This window comes from Primulina eburnea, chromosome 3 (assembly GCF_022965805.1).
Source record: "Primulina eburnea isolate SZY01 chromosome 3, ASM2296580v1, whole genome shotgun sequence".
Lineage (NCBI taxonomy): Eukaryota > Viridiplantae > Streptophyta > Magnoliopsida > Lamiales > Gesneriaceae > Primulina > Primulina eburnea.
Window position 1 is genome coordinate 20,988,071 of NC_133103.1, and position 22,545 is coordinate 21,010,615.

Sequence of the window (22,545 nt, forward strand, 5' to 3'; positions counted from 1 at the left end):
GCACATTGATTCAAATACTCTGATTTTCACGAGATTGTTTACGTTGTTTAAACATTTACCTTTTTGCAAACTTTGATTGTAATTGTTTTACTTCAAAAAAATTTAGACGAGTAGTTTATTTTTATTTCAAATTGGAAGTTTATTATTTGTTTAAGAAAATTTTTATTTTCCGCAAATTTTAAATAGTTTAAAAGTATGATACGTTACATAAATGATGTTTTACATCTTTGGCCCGCCGTCCATTGCTAGAGGCGGAACATCTAAAATTAGTAATTTTCAGAGGTGGTACAACTAGGTATAGTTTTTTTTAAAAAAAAAATCAACTTGTCAAATTTTACACTAACTAGTTAAGTTTTTAAAAATCATGTTAGTTTGATAATTTTTTTCCTAATTTACAGTATACTGATAAAAGAACACTATTTCAAGTCTACTCGACAATCAATCCAAGTGATATATAAGGAGTAATGATTTAAATTATATAAAAAATTCAAAATATTAAACATTTTAAAGAAATTCAAAGTTCCAGAAGAAAAGTTTTTTATTTAACATATTTAAATTAAATTTGCTACATTTTTTGGGTGGTTTAGAAAAGTCCTCCTAATCGTTAAAATTTTCGTACTGGCTAAAAATATAATCTGGCGGGTGAAAATACCCAACCAAGGCTCATTTTCAAAAAGCATACTTAGAAACACCTCATATTAAATAATTAAATTAATTATTCAATAAAAATAATTTTCCTGAATATCTCCGGTCTCCGTTCCTCGTTCGAACGTGAAATGTATGTAGGAGCCCTAATGCATGAACTTTAAATAAACCATGCATTAAAACACAAATTCATGAAATAAACATACATTTAATTATTTAAAACAATTTAATAAAATGCAAAAAAAAATTAATAACTTGCATGAATGTGGTTTATGTGGACCTTCAATTTTTTGAGACGTTACAATACCTTTTAATCATTAGCATAAAAATTCAGTGGCCACAAAAAGACCAAGGACGGTATGAGTCGCCATGCCCACTGTCTGAAGGCAAGGCATGGGTAGATGTCTATTGAAGAACAGTGTCTGGGCACTACAATCAAAGTCATTTCTTCTTCTATAAATACCCAAGTTTGCTCATTCATTTGGAAATTGAGATATTGCGTTCTACTGAATTCGATAAATTGCCTCTCTAATTAGTAAGCCTTGCACTGATATGAGCGTCAAAGTAGCCACAACGAAAAACCCTTCTGGTGCCCAACTGACATTTTCTTGTTTGAGTGTTTGCAGATTATCTGACTCGATCTCATACTACCTTTTCAAGAGTATTCACAGTACAGGCTAGGCCAGGCCATCCAAGCCCATGATCCTACCCGATCAAGAGTACTCACATGTAGGTCAGGCCATCCGAGCTCATCCTATCCGATCAAGAATAATCAAAGTGCAGGACATACCACCCAAGATCATCCTACTAGGTGAAGAGAACTCACGATACAGGCTAGTCCAGGCCACCCGAGCTCATCCTATCCAGCCAAGAGTACTCGTAGTGTAGGTGTGGCGCCCCATATTTGACGACTATCCTCACTGTATCAAGACGAGTCTTTCCCGCATGCTTATGTCCTCACTCACACGCACCCTAGAAAACTTTCCAGGAGGTCACCCTTCCCAAAATTGCCCCAAGTCAAGCACGCTTCACTTTGGAGTTCTTAAGTGATGGCTACCGAAAAAAAGATGCAACTTCTTGATATGTGTAATGCCCGAAATTTAATTACTGTAATCAGACGTTGATTAACTGACATGATCGAGATTATACAAACTGGAATGAAGAAGCCGGGCCATTCAGAGACAAGATTGGGTGAAGCATGTGAGTTATGAATCAGATATGATGTTTCTGCTACAGTAGACATGGCATAATTGAAGTTAGATTTCAGAATAGACTGTTTATGTAATTGTTATGATTTTTGAAAAGATATTGACTGAGATTCTATATCAGAATTGTGTTAGTATTCAGAGTATGAATTGTATTGACACAGATTATGGGTTCTAGAATTATATCTGGGATGTTCAGATTGACGGGATGATTCAGATTGTATTGTTATGCCGTCGAAACATCAGTTGATTTAGATTGATCAGATTTAGTAATGATTTCGATTTCATCGTGATATCGTTGATATGAATTAGATTGTACCTTGTTCAGATATGGATCAGATTATATACTGATTTGAGTATTGATCAGAACAGGTTTTTGAATTGAGTTTTATACTGATATTGTATTTGTACGATTGTCATTGCCAGACTGGGTATGGACAGATCAGAAAGCATGACTTCGTCTTCGTTAGATCGAGAGGATAAAGGTATAAATAAATGTTGATTCGGGATTGCAAAACTCGAGTTAGGTTTGACTTGAGTTTCCCTAAATCACATACTTTATTTTATTGCATTGATATTTGCAGATTATCAGATTGATATGTGCATGTATTGACTTAGAACAGAGTCAGAGTCCGAGTCTAGGGCAGACAGCCTAGCTAGGGCAGAACCGCCGAGTCTTTCTCAGAACCGATAAGACTCTAGACTTACGGTGTATCGAAGAGCCTTAGATGTAGATCGACGTCTATCTCAGACACTCGATACAGCATACCAAAGTCTAAATTAGATTGGGATCCCTAGATTTGAAATAAGATAAGATTAGATCACGAGTCATTGATTCATGTAGCCAGATTAGATACATGTTTTGATGTTTGTTTATGCTTTTATATATCTTTTATATGATTGCATTTAATACATTGTTTATACTGGGATATTTATATCTCACCGGAGTTATCCGGCTGTTGTCTTGTTTTGTATGTGTGCATGACAACAGGTGGGGCAGGATCAGGGTCCAGAAGATGAGGAGAGATCGAGATTAGAGTGGTGATCACGGACTTGGATGTAGATAGGTTTTATTACTTGAATGTAGTAGTTGAACCTAATTTTAAATTAGAGGCATGTGATACAAGATTTGTATTATTATACTAATTTGTATAATAGATTGATTCCATTACCTTCCGCATTTTAAAAGGAAAAATTTTTAGACCCTGTTTATCTTAACCGATAATTAATCCCCAAAGATGATTAAGAAAATGAGTAGCATCCGGGTCCCCACAACATGAGTAGTACATATCAAATCTTTTAAGCCCTCTTCAACTGTACAGTCCATTACATTGAACAGTCTTGAAATCCCTCTCATTCCGGTGTGGGATTGGTTCGTTCATGTTACCTCCACCTAGAAGCCTGCCAGGAGCCGCTCATTGTCCGTGCAACCTCATTGTCCGTGCAACCTCAGTAGGTCAGGCCACCCGAGCTCATCACATAAGGTCAACAATCTTCACAGAGAAAGTACACATATCTGCCCGGTAGATTGCCCATCCAGCTCATCCAATCGACCCGAGCAACATCATTGGCACTGTATGTTATAAATCAAATATATGGACATAGATATAGTTTCTACTAAAAACTCAACTAAGAAGGATCCTTCCGGAAGGGAAACTATAGACTCAAAGGTGCGCACGGTAATCAGCTCCCTGTTGACCCTCAACCAACCTCATTGCTGCTCCAGAAGAACTGGCCTAGTAGATAGCAACGAATGTTCAAGACGCAACATCATATAGGTTGCCTCCTAACAAAAAGCATCATGGGGAGGAAGAATGGGAGATGATTCCCAGGCAGCTCAAGAAGACAACCAAAATATCCCAAGAGGCATGACACCCTATCATTTCTCTAATCCTAGAAGGTAAGAGTCCCCAAACACTTTAATCAAGTCCGATAGACATGAGGCCTTAGCATCTTATCTAAGCTCGAGGAGGGATGATGCCGAAAAATTTATCTAAACCTGGGAGACATGAGGCTCCAACAACTTATCTAAGCTCAGGAGATATGAGACTTTGACGCCTTATCTAAATCTTGGAGACATGAGGCCCCCACACCTGATCTAAGACCGGAAAGGATGAGGCCCTGACACCTTATTCAATCCTAGAAGACATGAGGCCCCGAAAACTTATCTATGCCCGAAAGGCATAAATCCTCGGTTCAACACTTAGAATATTTTACAAAGTGTTGGGGCTGCTTAGTCCATCGTCAATGATCAAGAACCTGCAGTTAGCTCGAGAAAATTCAAGAAATAAAGGATTGAACTAAAAATTAAATATTTTCATCAATAGCTGAACAAGCACAATGGAGGGGCTGAGGCCAAGATTTTGCTCATCATAGAGGAAAGAGTCAATGACCTTTTCCGTATTGTATGTTTCTTCCATGTTCACAGGGAGAATTCTATCATCTTCAAATTGAAAGCAAGAATTAGTTATCTTCTCGGCGGAGTTCAAGGATGACTAATCGACACAATGAGTATGACTCTAGCCCAACTATTTAAGGAGAGAATAGTGATGCGTTGAAAAGGGTGTAGTTCATCCTTGTATTCGGGCATAAAGGGAAGACCAAAGCAGGAACAATCCAGAGTTGGTCCCGAGAAGCTAAGAGAAGATCGGGTGAAAGCCAGGCCGGGTAAAGAAAGAGTAACATGTTTAAACAACCCTAGGCATGTAGTAACCCGGGAAGCATATCAGATCACTATGGACTAATACAAGCCCGAGCTCTATATTTGGCCGGGCAAGATAGGTTTGAATGATACTGCTATGGTGAAAAAGGTGTCTGGCCAGGTATGGAAGCCCTTGGCATCCCGGACACTTACAGCACTTTGGAGTCTTCCTTGGCCAAGAAAAACAAAGTACCCGAGAAGATTAAGTTATTGATCGTGGATCTTGTCTGCGGTTAATCGAGGGGTCTGTTCCCCTCCACGTTTCCAGGCCATCCGACCTGAGCCTACCTTACACGGTCACTAGCAGGAACAATCATAATCAGTTCTTTCCTAATCAGAGCGAGCATGAGGAGGAAAGAACTGACCATGAATGTTCCTGCTAATCGGGGCCCATAAATATGGGTCACCATATCTCGTAATGATTAGCATGAAAACTCATTGCCCAAAAAAAGATTAGGGAAGGTATGGGTCATCATGCCTACTGTCAGAAGGTAGGACATGGGTAGATGTCTAATCAGGAACAGTGTATGTGCTACAATCGAGGTCATCTTATTCCCTATAAATACTCAGGTTTGCTCATTCATTTAAGACGTGATATAAATTTTTTTTTACTGCATTCAATAAATTATGTTTTTATTTAATGAGTCAAGTATTGACTCGAGCGTCGCAGTAGCCAAGCCAGAAATCCTTCCTAACATTTTCTTGTTTGACTGTGTGCAGATTATCTAGCCCGAGCTTATACTACCCGGTCAAGAGTGCTCACAGTACAGACTAGTCCATGCCAACCGAGCTCATGATCCTACCCACTCAAGAGCACTCACAGTACAGGCCAGACCACCCGATCTCATTCTACCCGCTCAAGAGTACTCAAGAGTACAGGTCAGATCACCCGAGCTCATCTTATCCGATAATGAGTACTCACATTATAGATCAGGCTACACAGGCTTATCCTATTAGGTCAAAAATTTTCGCAAGACTCTACCCGATAAATACTCAATCCTGTCCACCAAATTGACCCTGACATCAAATCTATTATTGGAATAAATTATTTTTTATATAGTATGATAATATGTTATTTCTTAGAAATGATAATAAGGTTAAAAAAATAACATGACGAAAATGTATTTACAGGAAAGGAATAAAATGAATAATATATAATGCTTCTTTTTTATAACAGGGGATGAAACCAAAACACAAAAAGTCTTGGTCCAATTATTCTGCTGTGTATGTCGTACGTATGTATAGGTCAACTCCAAAATTTGAAACTTAAATTAACTTAATATATAATTCATTATCAGAATCAAACACACGTGACAATGTTTCGTTCCATATATATTTATTATGTTGAAAAGTACTCACGACGACCCAAATGCATACCGTCGCTATCATTTCCATAGTTTGAAGTGTCGATTACGAGTTAATTGTGATTACATTGGCTTATAAAATATATTTGAAATTATAAAATTAATTTCGATATTTTTTTCAAATAAAGTGTAGACATAATTTTGTGATTCTAAATGCATTTTGTAACTGAATTTATGCATATATAACATTTTTCTTATGTATTAGTCAAAAAATAATAATAGCGGTCGCTCGAACATATGCAAGTTTGTTGGTTTATATTTTTGAGTGGATTATATTATTGTTGTGATCGATCATATGCGAATTCGTTGGTTTTATATTCTTGTAGTCGGAAAATAACGATTTTGCATATGAATTATTATTATTATTATTATTATTATTATTATTATTATTATTCTGAAGGTTAATAATGATCATATTATGATAACACATTTAAATTTATGATATTCTTGATTAATGTATTAGTATTGCAACAGTAGACTTAGCTTTTTCTTTTTACTAAAAGTTATAGTAATTGGTAACGATGTAACTAAAATCTTTTAAATTCTATAGCAGCTCAAGCACTACGTTTCGATTACTCTACTCACAAGAGACAATTTTTGCAACCAATAATCTTCCTTTCAATAATTACACTTCTTGCAATCAATGAGAATCGAACACGTGACTTTGAATCTAATACCAATTGTTAGGATCAAGCATTCAACAAAGGCAAAAGATATCTCTGGTGGTAACGGTGTAACTCAAATATTTTAAAATGTACAACAGTTCAAGCACCATGTTTCGATTTTTCTACTAACAAGATAATTATTGCATTTAATAGAAAGAGTTAAAAACAAATTAATGAAATACTTCAGAAACTAACAAATTTTTTTTGGGAAATGGATACAAAATGTTTATTTATTTTGAATTAGTAGCTAGAAGAAGTTGTTATTTTTTTTTTAAAACTTTGAAAAGAAGATGACTTGTGAGCTTATATTATCGGTGTGGGTGTGTGGCAAGTTTCTATTTCTAAATTTGCAAAAACACCTAAAGAGTAGAGAAACGTTTGAAACTAATTAATAATAATCATATAAGAATAACGAATTGTCATCACAGAGAGTAGGTCTCTTGTGAGACGATCTCACAAATCTTTATCTGTGAGACGGGTCAACCCAACCGATATTCACAATAAAAAGTAATACTCTTAGCATAAAAAGTAATATTTTTTCATGAATGACCTACATAAGAGATTTGTCTCACAAAATACGACCCGTGAGACCGTCTCACAAATTTTTGCCCATCACAGAATTAAGTTTGTTCAAACAATATTATCACTATTTACCAAGAAAGGACGATTGTACGTTACATTGTAAATAAGAATTTTCTATGCATAAAATTTAAAAATACATAGTTTCGATCGATCATATGAAAAAGAAAGGAGAAAATTAAAGAAATGTATATTTAAATTGAGAGGTATCAACAAACCATGATAAGTAAGATTTATTCTAAAGATTTGAAAATCGTGAACTAGAGTTCTATTTCCAGGAAATTGGTACAAATGTTCACTCGTTTTGGCCAGATTTCATTATTGTTGTGTTTGACAGCATTTCCATTGATAAGTGGAATCAAAGTTTTCAAGATTAAATTCTTTTTCACAATTTTTATATTATAATGAATATCATATATCATGCTATAAATATAAATTATTATTCAAAATAAGATATTTGGACTTCAAATTAGTGGTCATTATTAAGATGTACAAATTGTTATTAATAAGAAAGCGATCGAAAAATGATATTTGAGATGTATAACACTATAAGAAAAATGATTTTCTGCACCACCCATCAACAGCGTGCATTAAAAGTACGCTGCGAATATTACTTTTAACGGCGTGCACCCATATGTGCGTTGTTAATATTGTTGCACTTGACAGAAATAACGGCGCACACTAAAAGCACGATGCAGATAGTAATATCTGCAGCTTGCATTTATATGTGATGTTAATAAATTATATAAATGACAGCGTACAGTTATATATGAGCTGTTAATAACCTATGCAATTTTCGAAGCGCACAATAAAAGCACGCCGTTAATAGAAGTATTAACAGCTTGCATGTTTATGTGCGTTGTTAAAAGGAAATCATTTTTTTAAAAAAATCATGTTTAGACATTAACGGCATACATTAATCGCACGTCGTCGATATTATTATTCACGACATGCAGTACGCTGCGAAAAATGGCCAACAATTTTTAAATTAACGACGGTTTAATCAAAATCATTGCTAAGTTAAAAGTTGCGTTGATTTTAAATCGGCGACAGTTTAATAAAAATCCGTCGCTATTAGTGACGGTTTTAGCCCAACGACGGTTAAGGCAAAAACTATCGCAAATTGTCTATAAATATCCGTATTTTCGATTCATTTTCCTCAACACCACTTCACAACACTTAATTTTTTTTTCTCTTAAACGATTTTAGTTTCAATTTAAGGCACGTTTTTTCGTTTCAATTTTTGGTTTATTTTTTATGTGTTAGTTAAGATCATGAGTATTGTTATCATAGTCAGATGGTAAGTTTTTTTAAAAAAATTGTTAAATAATAAAAGTAATTTTTTTTAACAGAAAATGTAGCGATGGTTACGTTTTTGAACCGTCGCAAAATGTAGCAACGGTTTTGTCAAAAACCGTCCCTAATTTAAGATGTTTTATGAATATGAACGGCGTACATTGCACACTGCGGATAATTGTAGTAACGACGTAAATATACACGCCGCGGATAATAGCATGAACAACGTGCACATGTATGCCGCGAATAATCTCGAACTTTCAACAACTTGCAGTTGTCCAGCATGCATCCGCGGCGAAAAGTCATTTTTTTTGTAGTGTAATTTAAAATAAAATAGCTAACTCAAAGCTAAAATCGGTGGTGTAGCTATGATTTTTGGTCAGAGCAAATGTTAGGAACAAGGGTAATAATAATATTAAAAATGAAGAGGACAATTGCTATACTCCCCCCTCCGGTCTGCTGTATCACATTCACCGACTAAAAGCACATTTACCTTCTCTTTATAATAATAATAAATATATATAAGAAAAGTAAACTAGATTTACTTTGGACATGCCTTCCACAACACCATGCAAAAAGTTATAAAAAACCTTTACCTTAAATTTCATGATTTGTACCACTTAGCCATACAGTTTTCATCACTCATAAATGCCATCATCTCTTCGAGTTTCGCAAATTCAAATCTTGTTTTGCTCGTCATTAATATTATGTTTTATTACAAAAAAAAAAAATTACAATAATTCATCTTAATCAAAATTTTAGATTTAATTTGACCATGCATCTTGTTTGCAACTCCGATCCATTTGTGAAATTTCACAACAAAAATGTTGAAAAATCTAAGACATGGTATGAAACCAAGAAAATCCACATAAAAATCTTTGACTGGGCTGCGCTGTGCTGTGCTGTGCTGCCCGGCAACTCATCCAGCTGTATAAGTACGTACAATTAGAGCCCTTCCATTATTTTAAACTCACCAAACCTCCTAATATAAATCACCTCTCCCTCCATCATCCAAAAGATCTAGAAACATATGAAGAAGCCTACACAGCCATTCTTCTTTCGATTTTTTACAATCACCACTTGCTTCTTTCTTGCCACTTCTCTTGCAAAACAAAATGAAATAACCAAAATCCCACAAATATTTAGAGAAGCCCCCAAATTCTACAATGCCCCCTATGGCTGCCCCTCTATTGTTAATTCAAATATGAATTTTTACGACGATAATGACAGCAGCAACAACAACAAAGAGCTGGTGTGCTCGATGGAAGCTACCCATGTGGCGATGACATTGGATTCGGCCTACATTCGAGGCTCCATGGCTGCCATCTTATCCATCCTCCAACACACTTCTTGCCCTCAGAACATCTTCTTCCACTTCGTCGTCTCGGCCTCGGCCTCGATCTCCTCAGCCTCATATTTACGCAAGACGATTAAAGCGTCGTTCCCTTACCTAAACTTCCAACTCTACCGGTTCAGCGATACGGCAGTGGCGGGTCTGATTTCCACATCCATCCGTTCGGCCCTTGACTGTCCTCTTAACTACGCTCGAAGCTACCTAGCTGACCTCCTGCCTCCCTGCGTCCGCAGGGTCGTGTATTTGGACTCTGACTTAGTCCTTTTCGATGACATTGCGAAGCTCGCCGCCACCCCGCTAGGCAGAGACAAGGTCCTGGCGGCTCCGGAGTACTGCAACGCAAATTTCACATCCTATTTCACCCCAACGTTCTGGTCAAACCCTTCGCTTTCCTTAACATTAGCGGATCGAAAAGCGTGTTATTTCAACACCGGAGTGATGGTGATTGACCTGCGTCGGTGGCGGGCAGGGGATTACACGAGAAAGATTGAAGAATGGATGGAGCTCCAGAAGAGAATGAGGATATATGAACTGGGATCATTGCCGCCATTCTTGCTGGTTTTCGCCGGAAAAATAGCGCCTGTGGATCACAGGTGGAATCAACACGGCCTCGGCGGAGACAACTTCCGCGGGCTCTGCCGGGATCTGCATCCGGGTCCAGTCAGTTTGCTGCATTGGAGTGGGAAAGGGAAGCCATGGGCAAGGCTTGATGCTAACAGGCCATGCCCATTGGACGCACTTTGGGCGCCTTACGATCTGTTGAAACCTCCGTTTTCATTTGATTCATTGAAACTTTTGACAGATCATAAAAATTCCAAAAAAAAATATTATTATTTGTAGAATTTGAGGAAGACATATACACTGTATAGAGACGGTGGACTTGAATTTTGAGCCGTAAATTCGGGTATTTAGGAAGCCATAAAATCCATGATCTAGACTGTACGAACAAAGTACAGAATCCAACAATAGTATTTCTTGATCATGAAATTCATCGGTTGCTGTACAGAAGATACTAATTTTGGTTGGTTCAAAAATCTTTTCGTTTTATTACAATTATTATTACCAAACAATTTTTAAGATATTATTTTTCTGTCATATTAAATATTTGGTAAATTTAATTTCATAAGCTATTGATTTTTAAAGAAATTGCATGATTTGTGTGCTTGTGATACACATTCGGGCACTTAGATCACCGATTCAAACAACAAATATAATTCTTAGGTTCATTAAAATTAAATAACCCCACAAAAAAATAGATAAAATAATGAAAAAATTATAAAGCTGACCTGAAAATTCTTAATGAGATCATGACGACTGCTAATACAAATGAAACAGCTCAGTTTGGTTGTTTTTTGGGTAAATTTGAAAAAAATACATCTGTCCATATTTATTTTAAGATTCAGTACCTAAATGATTTTTTTTACAAATCAGTACCTGACACACACTATAAATTAGTTTTAACTACATAAAAAGATAAATTTACTTTTTTGCCTTTTATTATTTAAATAAAGATATAATTTTACCCACCAAATTAATTGTGTGTTTTCCATCTACCAAAGTATTAGTACATATTATGAGGTTCCAGATACTTGATTGTGTTATTTGAATATTACAAATGTGTAAAAAAATATTATATTTTTGAAAAATCACCTTAAATTCAATCATTATTGGTTTTTCATTTAAAATTCATTATAATGAATTATTCATGTCATTTTATTTTTAAAAAAATATACTTCTTCACTCATCATGAAATAAGATTAAGTACTTATTTGACATATAAAGTATCTATTTTGAAGTTTCAGATACTTGATTTGGCTATTTAAATACTTCAAATGTGTAAGAAAATACTAGATCTTCGAACGATCACCATAAATTCAGTCATTGTTTGTCTTTTCATGAAAGGTGTATTTGGATGACATATTCATCTCATTTAATATTTTTTGTAAAAAAATCAAATTTCAAACTTAGCATGTAAATTTTAAAGTACTTAGTTTTACTTGAGAAATACCTATTTTGAGTTTGCAAATACTTGAATTCGTAAATGAGATACTCACAATATGTATTAAAATATTGGATATTCGAATAGACAAAGTAAATTCACCAAGTATTGGTATTTCAATGAAAAATGCATTTGGATGGCATATTTATCTCAATTAATATTTTTTAGTAAAAAAAATTCTCAATAACATGAAAATTTTAAATTATTTAGTTTTACTTGATAAGTACCTAATTTGAGTTGTCAAATACTTGATGTCGTAATTGGATATTCGAATAAGCAACGTAACTTCTCAAAGAGTCCAAGTGTTGGTATTTCCATGAATATGCATTTGGATGATAAGTACCTAATTTGAGTTTGTAAATACTTGATTTGATATAGAAGATACTCATAATATGTGATAGAATACTGAATATTCAAATATGCAACGTAAGTTTACCAAGTGTTGGCTTTTCATGAAAGATGCATTTGGATGACATATTCATCTCATTTAATATATATTTTGTAAATAAAAAAATTCTCAAATAAGCATGAAAATTTTAAAGTACTAAATTTTACTTGAGAAATACCTAATTTGAGTTGGAAAATACTTGATTTCGTAAATGAGATCTTTATAATATGTATTCAATATTGAATATTCGAATATGCAACATAAATTCTCTAGGTGTTGGTATTTCCATGGAATGAGCATTTGGATGAGAAGTACTTAATTTGAGTTTACAAATACTCGATTTGGTACATGTGATACTCATAATATGTAATAGAATACTGGATATTCGAATATGCAACGTAAGTTCATCAAGTGTTGGTTTTCTATGGAAGGTTCGTTTGGATGACATATTTATCTCATTTAATATATTTTTTGTAAAAAAAAAAAAACCAAACAAACAAATTCTCAAATAAACATGAAAATTTTAAAGTATTTAGTTTTACTTGAGAAGTACATAATTTCATATTGCAAATACTTGATTTGCTACGTGAGATACTCATAATATGTAATTCGAATATGCAACGTAAGTTCACCAAGTGTTGGTCTTTCTATGAAAGATGCATTTGGATGACATATTCATCTCATTTAATATTTTTTTTATAAAAGGAAAAACAAATTCTCTGATAGACTTAATTTAATTGTGGTGTGGATAGTCAAAACTAGTTGATCTCGTTAGTAAACCAGAAGAACATATAAAAACAGAAGTTCTCGTATCGTCTTAACAGCGCAGTACTCTTCGTGTACTTATCATATTAGAAAAACAGAAGCAAAACTTGACTTTTGCTAAATCAAAACCTATCGGTCATATATTAAATGCTACCGTTACTTTACCAAGTACGAGTATTAAATGCATCAGTAATGCTGAACAAAGTCATTTAATACGTTTTACCAAATGTGGTATGAAACAAGACTTATTGTTCTGAAGCTTTTTGCAAGAACCTTTTTAGGTAATAAAGCTGATCCTATCAGATGTCAAAGAAGCCGTTTCATATATAGACGTTGGATTCAAGACTTCTATAAATACACAAGATCAACGACGTTTATAGTTTACCGAAACAACGTTTACATTCTCCTATATACGAACGTCGATTTGAGCACTCAGACTTACTTATCATCTTCAAAGCTCAATATTGACACCATCAAATGATAATCGAATTTGAGTATTTAAATGGTAAAATCAAATATTTGTGGACTTGTATTAGGTATTATTTGTATTAATTTAGGTATCACATTATATACTTCTCAAGTAAAAATAAGTATTTTAAAATTTCAATACTTAGTTGAGAATTTGTTTTTTTTTTCCACAAAAAAAATATTAAATGAGATGAATATGTCATCTAAATGCACTTTCAAGTAAAGATAAACACTTGGTGAGCTTACGATACATATTCGAATATCTAGTATTCTATTACATATTATGAGTATCTCATGTAACAAATTAAATATTTACAATATCAAATTAGGTACTTCACAAATAAAAACAAATACTTTAAAAATTTTATGCTTAGTTGGAAATTTGTTTTTTCTTTTACAGAAAAAATATTAAATGATATGAGTATGTCATCCAAATGCTTATTCCATGGAAATATCAATACTTGGTGAACCTACGTTGCCTATTCGAATATCTAGTATTTTAATACATATTATGAGTATCTCATTTACGAAATCAAGTATTTGCAAACTCAAATTAGGTACTTCTCAAGTAAAACTAAGTACTTTAAAATTTTCATGATTAGTTGAGAATTTGTTTTTTTTTTAAATTATTTAATGAGATAAATATGTCATCTAAATATATCTTCCATAAAAATACCAACACTTGATGAACTTACGTTGCTTATTCGAATATCCAGTATTTTAATACATATTGTGAGTATCTCATTTACTAAATCAAGTATTTGAAAACTCAAATTAAAATATTTCTCATTTAGGGAGTAAAATAAAGTATAGGTAGAATCGAATTAGATATTTTTTGTACTAATTTAGGTATCACATTTTAACTTCACAAATGACACATCAAAAGTCACTCAATATTACTTGAAACTATATTTTTTTATATCCCAAAATAATCAAAATTTAGCCTTAAAAGGGTAAAATCAAGTATATGTGAAATCAAATTAGGTACCATTTGTACCAATTTAGGTAGCACGTTTTTTATTTACAAATCTCACCATCAAAAAATATTCAATATTATCTTCAAATTATATATTTTGACATACTCAATCGAATTTGAGTATTTAAAAGGTAAAATCAAGTGTTTGTAAACTCGAATTATATATTATTTGTATTAATTTATGCATCACATTTTTGCTTCACGAATATCATCATCGGTGTCACTTAATATTAACTTCAAATTATATTTTGGCATCCTCAAATAATTGGATATGAGTATTTACGGGGTAAAATCATGTATTTATATACTTTAATCAGATACTCTTTGTACCAATTTAAGTATCACATTTTAACTTCACAAATGACACAATCAAAAGTCACTTAATATTACTTGGAACTTAAGTATTTTCTTACACATTTGAAGTATTCAAATAGCCAAATCAAATATTTGGAACCCGAAAATAGGTATTTTATTGATCAAAATAAGTAATTTTTCTAATTTAACAATGAGTGAGAAACTGTGTTTTTTCAAAAATTAGATTACATGAATAAGTCATCTTAATGTATTTTCAATGAAAATACCAACAATTATTGAATTTATTGTGATGGCTCGAAGATCCAGTATTTTTTTTACACATTTGGAGTATTCAAAGAGTAAAATCAAGCATTTGGAACTCCAAAATAAGCATTTTTTAAATGAAAATAAATATTTAATCTTATTTCATGATGAGTGATGACCTATGTTTTTTTAAAAAAATAAAATGACATGAATAAGTCATCTTAATGCATTTTTCATGAAAAGACCAACAATGACTGAATTTATGGTGAATGCTCGAAAATATAGTATTTTCTTATATATTTAGAGTATTCAAAGAGCGAAATCAAGTATCTGAAACCCCATAATAGGTACTTGGTATGTCAAAATAAGTATTTACTTTTATTCCATGATAATTGAGAAACAATACTTTGTTAAAATTATATTTTAAATGGAGAAAAATAATATAATTTTTGTGTATAAAATAATATATTTATTTAAATAATAAAGGGTAAAAATGTAAAGTTTACTTTTTGGGTAGTTAAAACTAAATATATAGATCTGTCAGGTACTGATTTCTAAAAAATAATGGCTAGGTACTGAATTTTAATTGAAACATGTTTTTTCTTCCGTGAAATTAATTAAATTGCAATGGGTTTATTATTATTATTATTATGATTATTTTATATATTCCAATCATGATATTTCGAAAATGCCAATGATTTCCAAGTGTCATTTGACTTTTATTCATATTTTAAATTACATGATGTTTGGCCTCTCTATACTTTGACGTGGCTTCATTTCTTTCCTTTTAATTTTTTTCAGAAAAATATTATATTATGAACAAGAAAGTGAGGATCTGATGCAATTGTTCAATGAAATGATTTTAAATTATATTAACTTTAAAAATGGCGATTGTACATTTTGATATCGATGGTACATCTTGTCACCAAATAACCTGAGTCGTGTCTTCCCATAAACGATGAGAGCCAATATATTTGATTTAGAGAAAAAGGCCCACTTATAAATTTTAACTTCTATTTGTTTAACTTACGAATAAAACCTTCCTGCTGGTTTTGCATGGTGATTTTTGTAATGTGTGGGTGATGTCGAATTCTGTTAATGTTGTCTAAGAGTTGACATCTTCACGAGAAATGATTTTTGTAATGTGTGGGTGATGTCGAATTCTGCTAATCTCTTCTAAGAGTTGACATCTTCACGAGAAATGATTTTTGTAATGTGTGGGTGATGTCGAATGCTGCTAATCTCTTCTAAGAGTTGATATCTTCACGAGAAATTCTTAACCAACCAGGATTTCTTGTTTCCAACATCTTGGATCTTATTGCTTATGATAAATCGACGCTGATTATGTTAGTAGATGTGCGAACAAAGTAGTTCACTGTCTAGAGCATTTTGCTTCGTCTCATCTTTCATTTTCTTGCTGGATGGAAGGTTTGTGCCCATCTTATGTAATGATTAAGTTGCTTTTCCTTAAAAAAAAACTTTACAAATAAAAGAAAATTGTTGCCGCTGCAAACTTGACCGAGTCCACTGACATCATTTATTTATTTTTTGAGAATAAAATCGACCCAATTTTGTAATATTATTCTTCTTAAAGTTTGCCAATCGTCATGTTGTTATTTCGTCGGTGGCACCAGGGAATTACAAAGATTCGACGCGACCCTTAAGTCTACATCTTCATTTATGTCATGATTCAATTTTTCACATGGGAAGAGAAGACTTTTTAGGCATCTTCTTTAAATATGTATCATCATTTTTTTTTGTAGAGGCCAATTTTTTTAATTATTGATAGATCACATCCAATTAAAATTATTTTAGTTTCGATTTGATGTATCAAAATGTTATTCTTACGATAACTTGATGTGAATCTCGAAATTTTTTTAAAATAATTTATTTATTTATTTATTTTTATATATATATAGAGTGCATAAATTTTTCTTTAAAATGCATACAAATCTATGCATTTGGTGCTCTAATTGGTTTATCTATATGAAGAATTATATCTCTTAACTTAGATGCAAAATCTATAGATTGTTTTTCTTCGTTAGATCTGAGGAGAAATTGGTCGTCACCAAAGAAATCATCCATGATTTTTAAGTTCTTGAGAAATGGAAGATTTGGTCACTAGTGAAACATATCATCCATGACTTTCTAGTTATCGAAGTATATACCATAATTTCCATTTAACTATTATTAGAGAAATATTTAATAATATTTTTAAATGTAAGTACATTAAATTATTATATAGATGAGTAAATCATATACAAAAATTATATATACACATAAGATTTATGTATAGATAATTATATATACAAAATATATTATATATATACTGTTATATACATTACATTATTTGATATCCTACATAACATATATATATATATATATCATTTTAATATGTGGATTTTATTTTTATTTGTAATACTTGACATGACTTAATTTAAAATTTTATTTTATTGTTTGGTATATTTAAATGCAGATATGGAAACTGTTTTAGTGATTTTATATATTAATTGTAATGTTTTCGCAAGACATGGAACAATCAATTATACTATTAAAGGGGTGGAACTAATTCATATATCTAGATCTACGACATTATATGAATTGATTGAAATATTCATCGAAAGTTAGATATCGATGACACAAAATATAAGTTGAACCTTTTAACCAAATATTCATATATGGACAAGTTGTGTTTAGTAGAAACACATATTGTTCTTGATGATGATACTTTACAATTTATGTCGGGTCTAAATTCCGATGTGCAGTTCGTAGAGCTCTATATTGAATGTGAGACCATCGAAGATAATACAATAACAAATGTTCTTGAGTCTACATGCAATGTATTACACAAGACCTAAGCATGATAGGATTTGATCACCAAGTTGGTACTTCGACGACTAATTTTCATGAAAATATGGACCAACCTTATACATCCATGGATAATTGTGTTGGGTACTGGGATCAATATATTATTGGATGTTAGGATAAAGATAATAGTCGTTAGCCGAACAATATGCATGAATGGAATTCTACTACAGGCTTCAATATGTCATTTGACAAAAATGCATCACAAGTAATTTATGAAGCTAATATAAATTTTGGTTGTTTCAGTTCAGATATTAAATGCTGGTAGTTCCAATCATATAGTAGCTACATTGGAACCAGATGAAGAGCAACACATCAAATGTTTGCTGATTCTTCATAACAAGAAAATCGAGATAGTGACAGCGAGCCTAACACACCACCGGGTGATAATTCAGACAATGATGGTAATGAGGGCGCATTGGAAAATGTTATTGAGCAAGTGCATGACACAACTTAAATATTGAAACGTCCCCTACTCGTTTTTCTTTAAAAGTACTAATTTTTTTCCTTCTCCTATCCTAACTATCGGCCAATACATATATGTATATATAAAATATTTTTCGGGTTATCTCTTTAATTTAAATTCGGTGGATCCTAACAGCTTGATCCCGAATTATCAATTCCTTAATAATACTTAATTAACAACTTATTAATTATCTCTTAATTAATACTTCATTCAAAACAAGGATTCGCATCATTACATATACAGAACACATGCAACAGTGAAAATACTTGTACGTAAAATAACATTTTCCTAATGAAGCATAAACTTTAGACATAAACATATTCATAAATATTTTTATATCATCATAAACATATTCATATTCATATTCATAATAAACGTATTCATATTCATTTTTCGTTGAATTCAGATCGTAAATTGTGACTTTCGTATTCGTATTCGTATTGGGCGATGTATACATCTACATGTAACCACAGTACTGGGCAGCAGAGACATCAGCGACACTCTCACCCATCAACTAAGCATTGACATATCATCGTATCATCGTATTTGTATTAGTCACAATTACTTCACTTCCTTCAACATTTTGTATTTTCACTTAATAAAAATTAAACATGCATATAACATTTTTTCTTTTAAATCAAGCATGCAACATATCTTTTAAACGTTCATTATTGTACTTTGATTGGACATTTGCTTTCCTTAATGCACAGCTGGATTCCACATAGATAAGTTTGTGGTGCTCTGCAAACTGATTGGGTCCTAACTGATGTTCTGAAGTGGTCAGTTGAACTGGTCTTGAACTGGTGTGGTGAAACCAGTTGGCTCATCAGCTGAACTGATTTCATTGCTTCAGTTGAACTGGACAGCTGGGCTCTTTATCAGTTGAACTCGTCAGCTGGGCTCTTTATCAGTTGAACTCTTCATTTATTGGCCGGGCTTCTGAAGGTCTTCTGTTGAACTACCTATCAGCTGGAAAATCAGTTACACCGGTCTTTGATATATCAGTTGAATTTGTTCAGTTTGGGTAATCAGTTGCCGCTTTTAATTTGCATCTCGATAGCTTCAGTTTAGGCTCGTTAGCTTTCACTATGTGAAAAATGACATTTTACTTCGCCAGGCGTTACTTCGGCAAAAATAAATTACGAAGTAATATATTACCAATAACTTCATTAATAACACAAGCGAAGTAAAATAATATATTTTACTTCGGATGTTTAAAAACACCGGCTTCACTGTATTTTTTTTATATATTTTACTTCGGCATATCAATTTTGATGAAGTAAAAAATAATGAAAATACGTATTGATGAAGTAAAAAGTTTTAAACATGCGACGGGTTTTGTAAACCGTCGCCAAATTTTAAATCGGCGACGGTTTAATTTAACCCGTCGCTAAGTTTAGCGACGGGCAAATACAAATCGTCGCATGTTTAAAACTAGCGACTGTTTTTCAGAAACCGTCGCTATATTTCGCGACGGTTGTTATTTGACCGTCGCTTAAAGTAGCGACAGGTTAAAGTCAACCGTCGCCGATTTAACATTTGGCGACGGTTAAAAGAACACCGTCGCCATTTTCAAAAAAATTCCACCCCGCATATATTTCCCTCCATTTTAACCGTCGCCGATTTAAAATGTTGCGACGGGTTTTACTAAAACCGTCGCTAGTTTCAAAAAATTCAATCCCGCCTATTTTTCCCTCTATTTTCTTCCCCCACTCTCTATAAATACATACAAAATCTCTCCAATTTCTTCCACTTCACTTCACAACAATTAAAATTTTTTCTCACTTACACAATTTTACAACTTCACAACACTTAAAATTTTTAGCACTTACACGATTTTACAATTTCACAACACTTAAAATTTTTATTTCTTACCCGATTTTACCACTTTACAATACTTAAAATTTTTATCTCTTACACGATTGTACCAATTCATAACACAGATTTATTAAATTTTTTATATTTTACCGCATCAATTCATAACACAGATTTATTAAATTTTTTTTTATTTTACCTAACATATTAGCGACGGACCTCATTTGTGCCCCGTCGCTAAGTAGCGACGGTTTTTTATATACATTCTGTCGCACAATAGCGACGGTATTTTACATGACATCCGTCGCAATATAGCGACGGCGTTTAACATGAATTCCGTCGCAAAATAGCGACGGTTTTTAACATGAATTACGTCGCTAAATAATTATTAAGAGGAAGTTATATAATATACTACTTCATTATTCACTATAATCGATGAAGTAAAACACATTTATTACTTCGACACCGGTCCAATTCTGGACCGGTTTTCCTCCCAAAACCAGCCAAAAGACTTCGGTATTTTCAATACTACAACTTCGGGTATTATGTGAAGTAAAAGGTACATCTATTACTTCACGTCCATATACTTCGGCACTTAAGTACCCTATTACTTCAGATATTATCTGAAGTAAAAAGTGATTTTTGGCATAGTGTTTTTGCGCACTTAGGTAAATTCATTATGAACAAAATAACAAGTTTTGTTAACATCAAAATCAAGATTGCGCACATGAAATGTTATAACAATCTCCCCCCCCCCTTTTTATGATCACAAAACTTGAGCAATTAAAGCGATAATTTTGAATCAAAAACATTTAATTAAAACAAAATTTCAGTTCGAGGGATAATTAATGAAAACTCCCCCTCAAGAACTTAATTAAAAGCGAGTTTAAAACATTTTTCAGTTCGAGGAATAAGTAAATTATCCCTCAAGAACTGAATTAAAAATTTCCCCTTAAAATATAATCATTTACACGATTTAGAAAGAAGTTTTAGCAAAATTTAATATTCAAGCAGTTTAGGAAACAAATATGGAGATAGAAATTCAGTTACATAGAAACTAACAGGATAAACATGATTATTATTTAATCAAATAAGCGTCCCCTGTTTCATACATTAAGCACACTAACATGTGTAAGGGAAATTGCTACTACAATAGCAGATTTTAAACAACATCAAATATCATTCAGTTTATACAAAATGGACCTGAATATAATAATAAATGGTTGCCTTGAATGCTTTGAATGTTGCATCGATCTTGAGTTTCTTTGCCAGAAGACAAGCTAATTTGCCTTGTACTTGATCTCTGTGCCGGCTAACTGGTCGAGCTGACTCAAACTGGACTCAACTGATGCTGAACCACATTAATCATCTACTTTGACCTGATATGGAAATGAATCGGCAGTATACTGCTGATGATTAAGCTTCTAATCATCCAACAGTTCAGCGTAGTTGGGTTTCGTTTGATCAGCTGAACTGGTAGGCTGACAACTTAAATTTTGTTCACTAATCAGTTTAGCTGTTTTGCTATCATTTTTGGACTCAAAACCTTGCAAGCTGCTAAAACAACAAAGTTACGGAGTCGAGAGAAGTGACTACAATGTTAGTTGCAGATCCAATAATCTTCTCTCTTCCCACGGTAAACTCAGATAAAATTTTTAAGTGGATTTAAATAACATTTTAAAACAAATTTAAAATATCAGCTTTCAAAAATCCTTCTTAGAACAACTAGCTCTGATACCAATTGAAAGATCGGTTCTAACACCTACGAGGGTTCTTCAAACACAATATTCTCAATGAGCTGCTATAGCTCGTGTTCTAAGAATGTGAACACCGATGAATTAAATCGAATTTGGTTTTAAACCTAGCGGAAAATACTCGAAATAATTCTTCGTTAAGAAAGCTAACTAGTTTGAAAGTCTTTTAACTTGTGTAAACTGATTAACTGATATAAGGAGGAACAGTTCGAGCTTGTATCAGTTCAGTTATGGTGAGAACGGAACTGATCAAATAAGTTTTAAAACGAAAGTTAATCAGTTAAATATACAAAATATGTTTATGGATGTTCAGAGACTTTAATTGCTCCTACATCACCCTTCAACCATCTCGGGTAGGATCCACTAAAAGACTTTGATTTATACAACACCTTGTACAAACTCACTCAGCTTAGGACTTACACCACTGCTTAACTGAACTCATAGTCTAGACTGAAGGTAGCAACTTCCAGCCAACACTTGTTTAACGTCTATGTGTCAAAAACTACCTACAAAAGTTTAATGTCTTTGTTCAAGATTCACTCAACTTATCAATAAGCTCTACTCTCTATATATGTGAGTGATTGTGTAATGACCGGGATTTTATATCATGATAATCTGCAATTATTGATTTGAATTGATATGATTATGAAGGGGCCAACCGAGACACGAAATGAGATTGCAT

The 22,545-nt window shown here is 32.8% G+C and overlaps 1 protein-coding gene across 1 annotated transcript; it reads left to right on the forward strand.

Annotated features, from left to right (window-relative positions):
• The first annotated feature begins 9,420 nt into the window (after positions 1–9,420).
• On the forward strand, positions 9,421–10,838 carry LOC140828409 (probable galacturonosyltransferase-like 1). Its single transcript, XM_073191385.1, has one exon. The coding sequence runs from the start codon at positions 9,486–9,488 to the stop codon at positions 10,647–10,649; it is 1,164 nt and encodes a 387-aa protein (XP_073047486.1). The 5' UTR covers positions 9,421–9,485; the 3' UTR covers positions 10,650–10,838.
• The last annotated feature ends 11,707 nt before the right edge of the window (positions 10,839–22,545 follow it).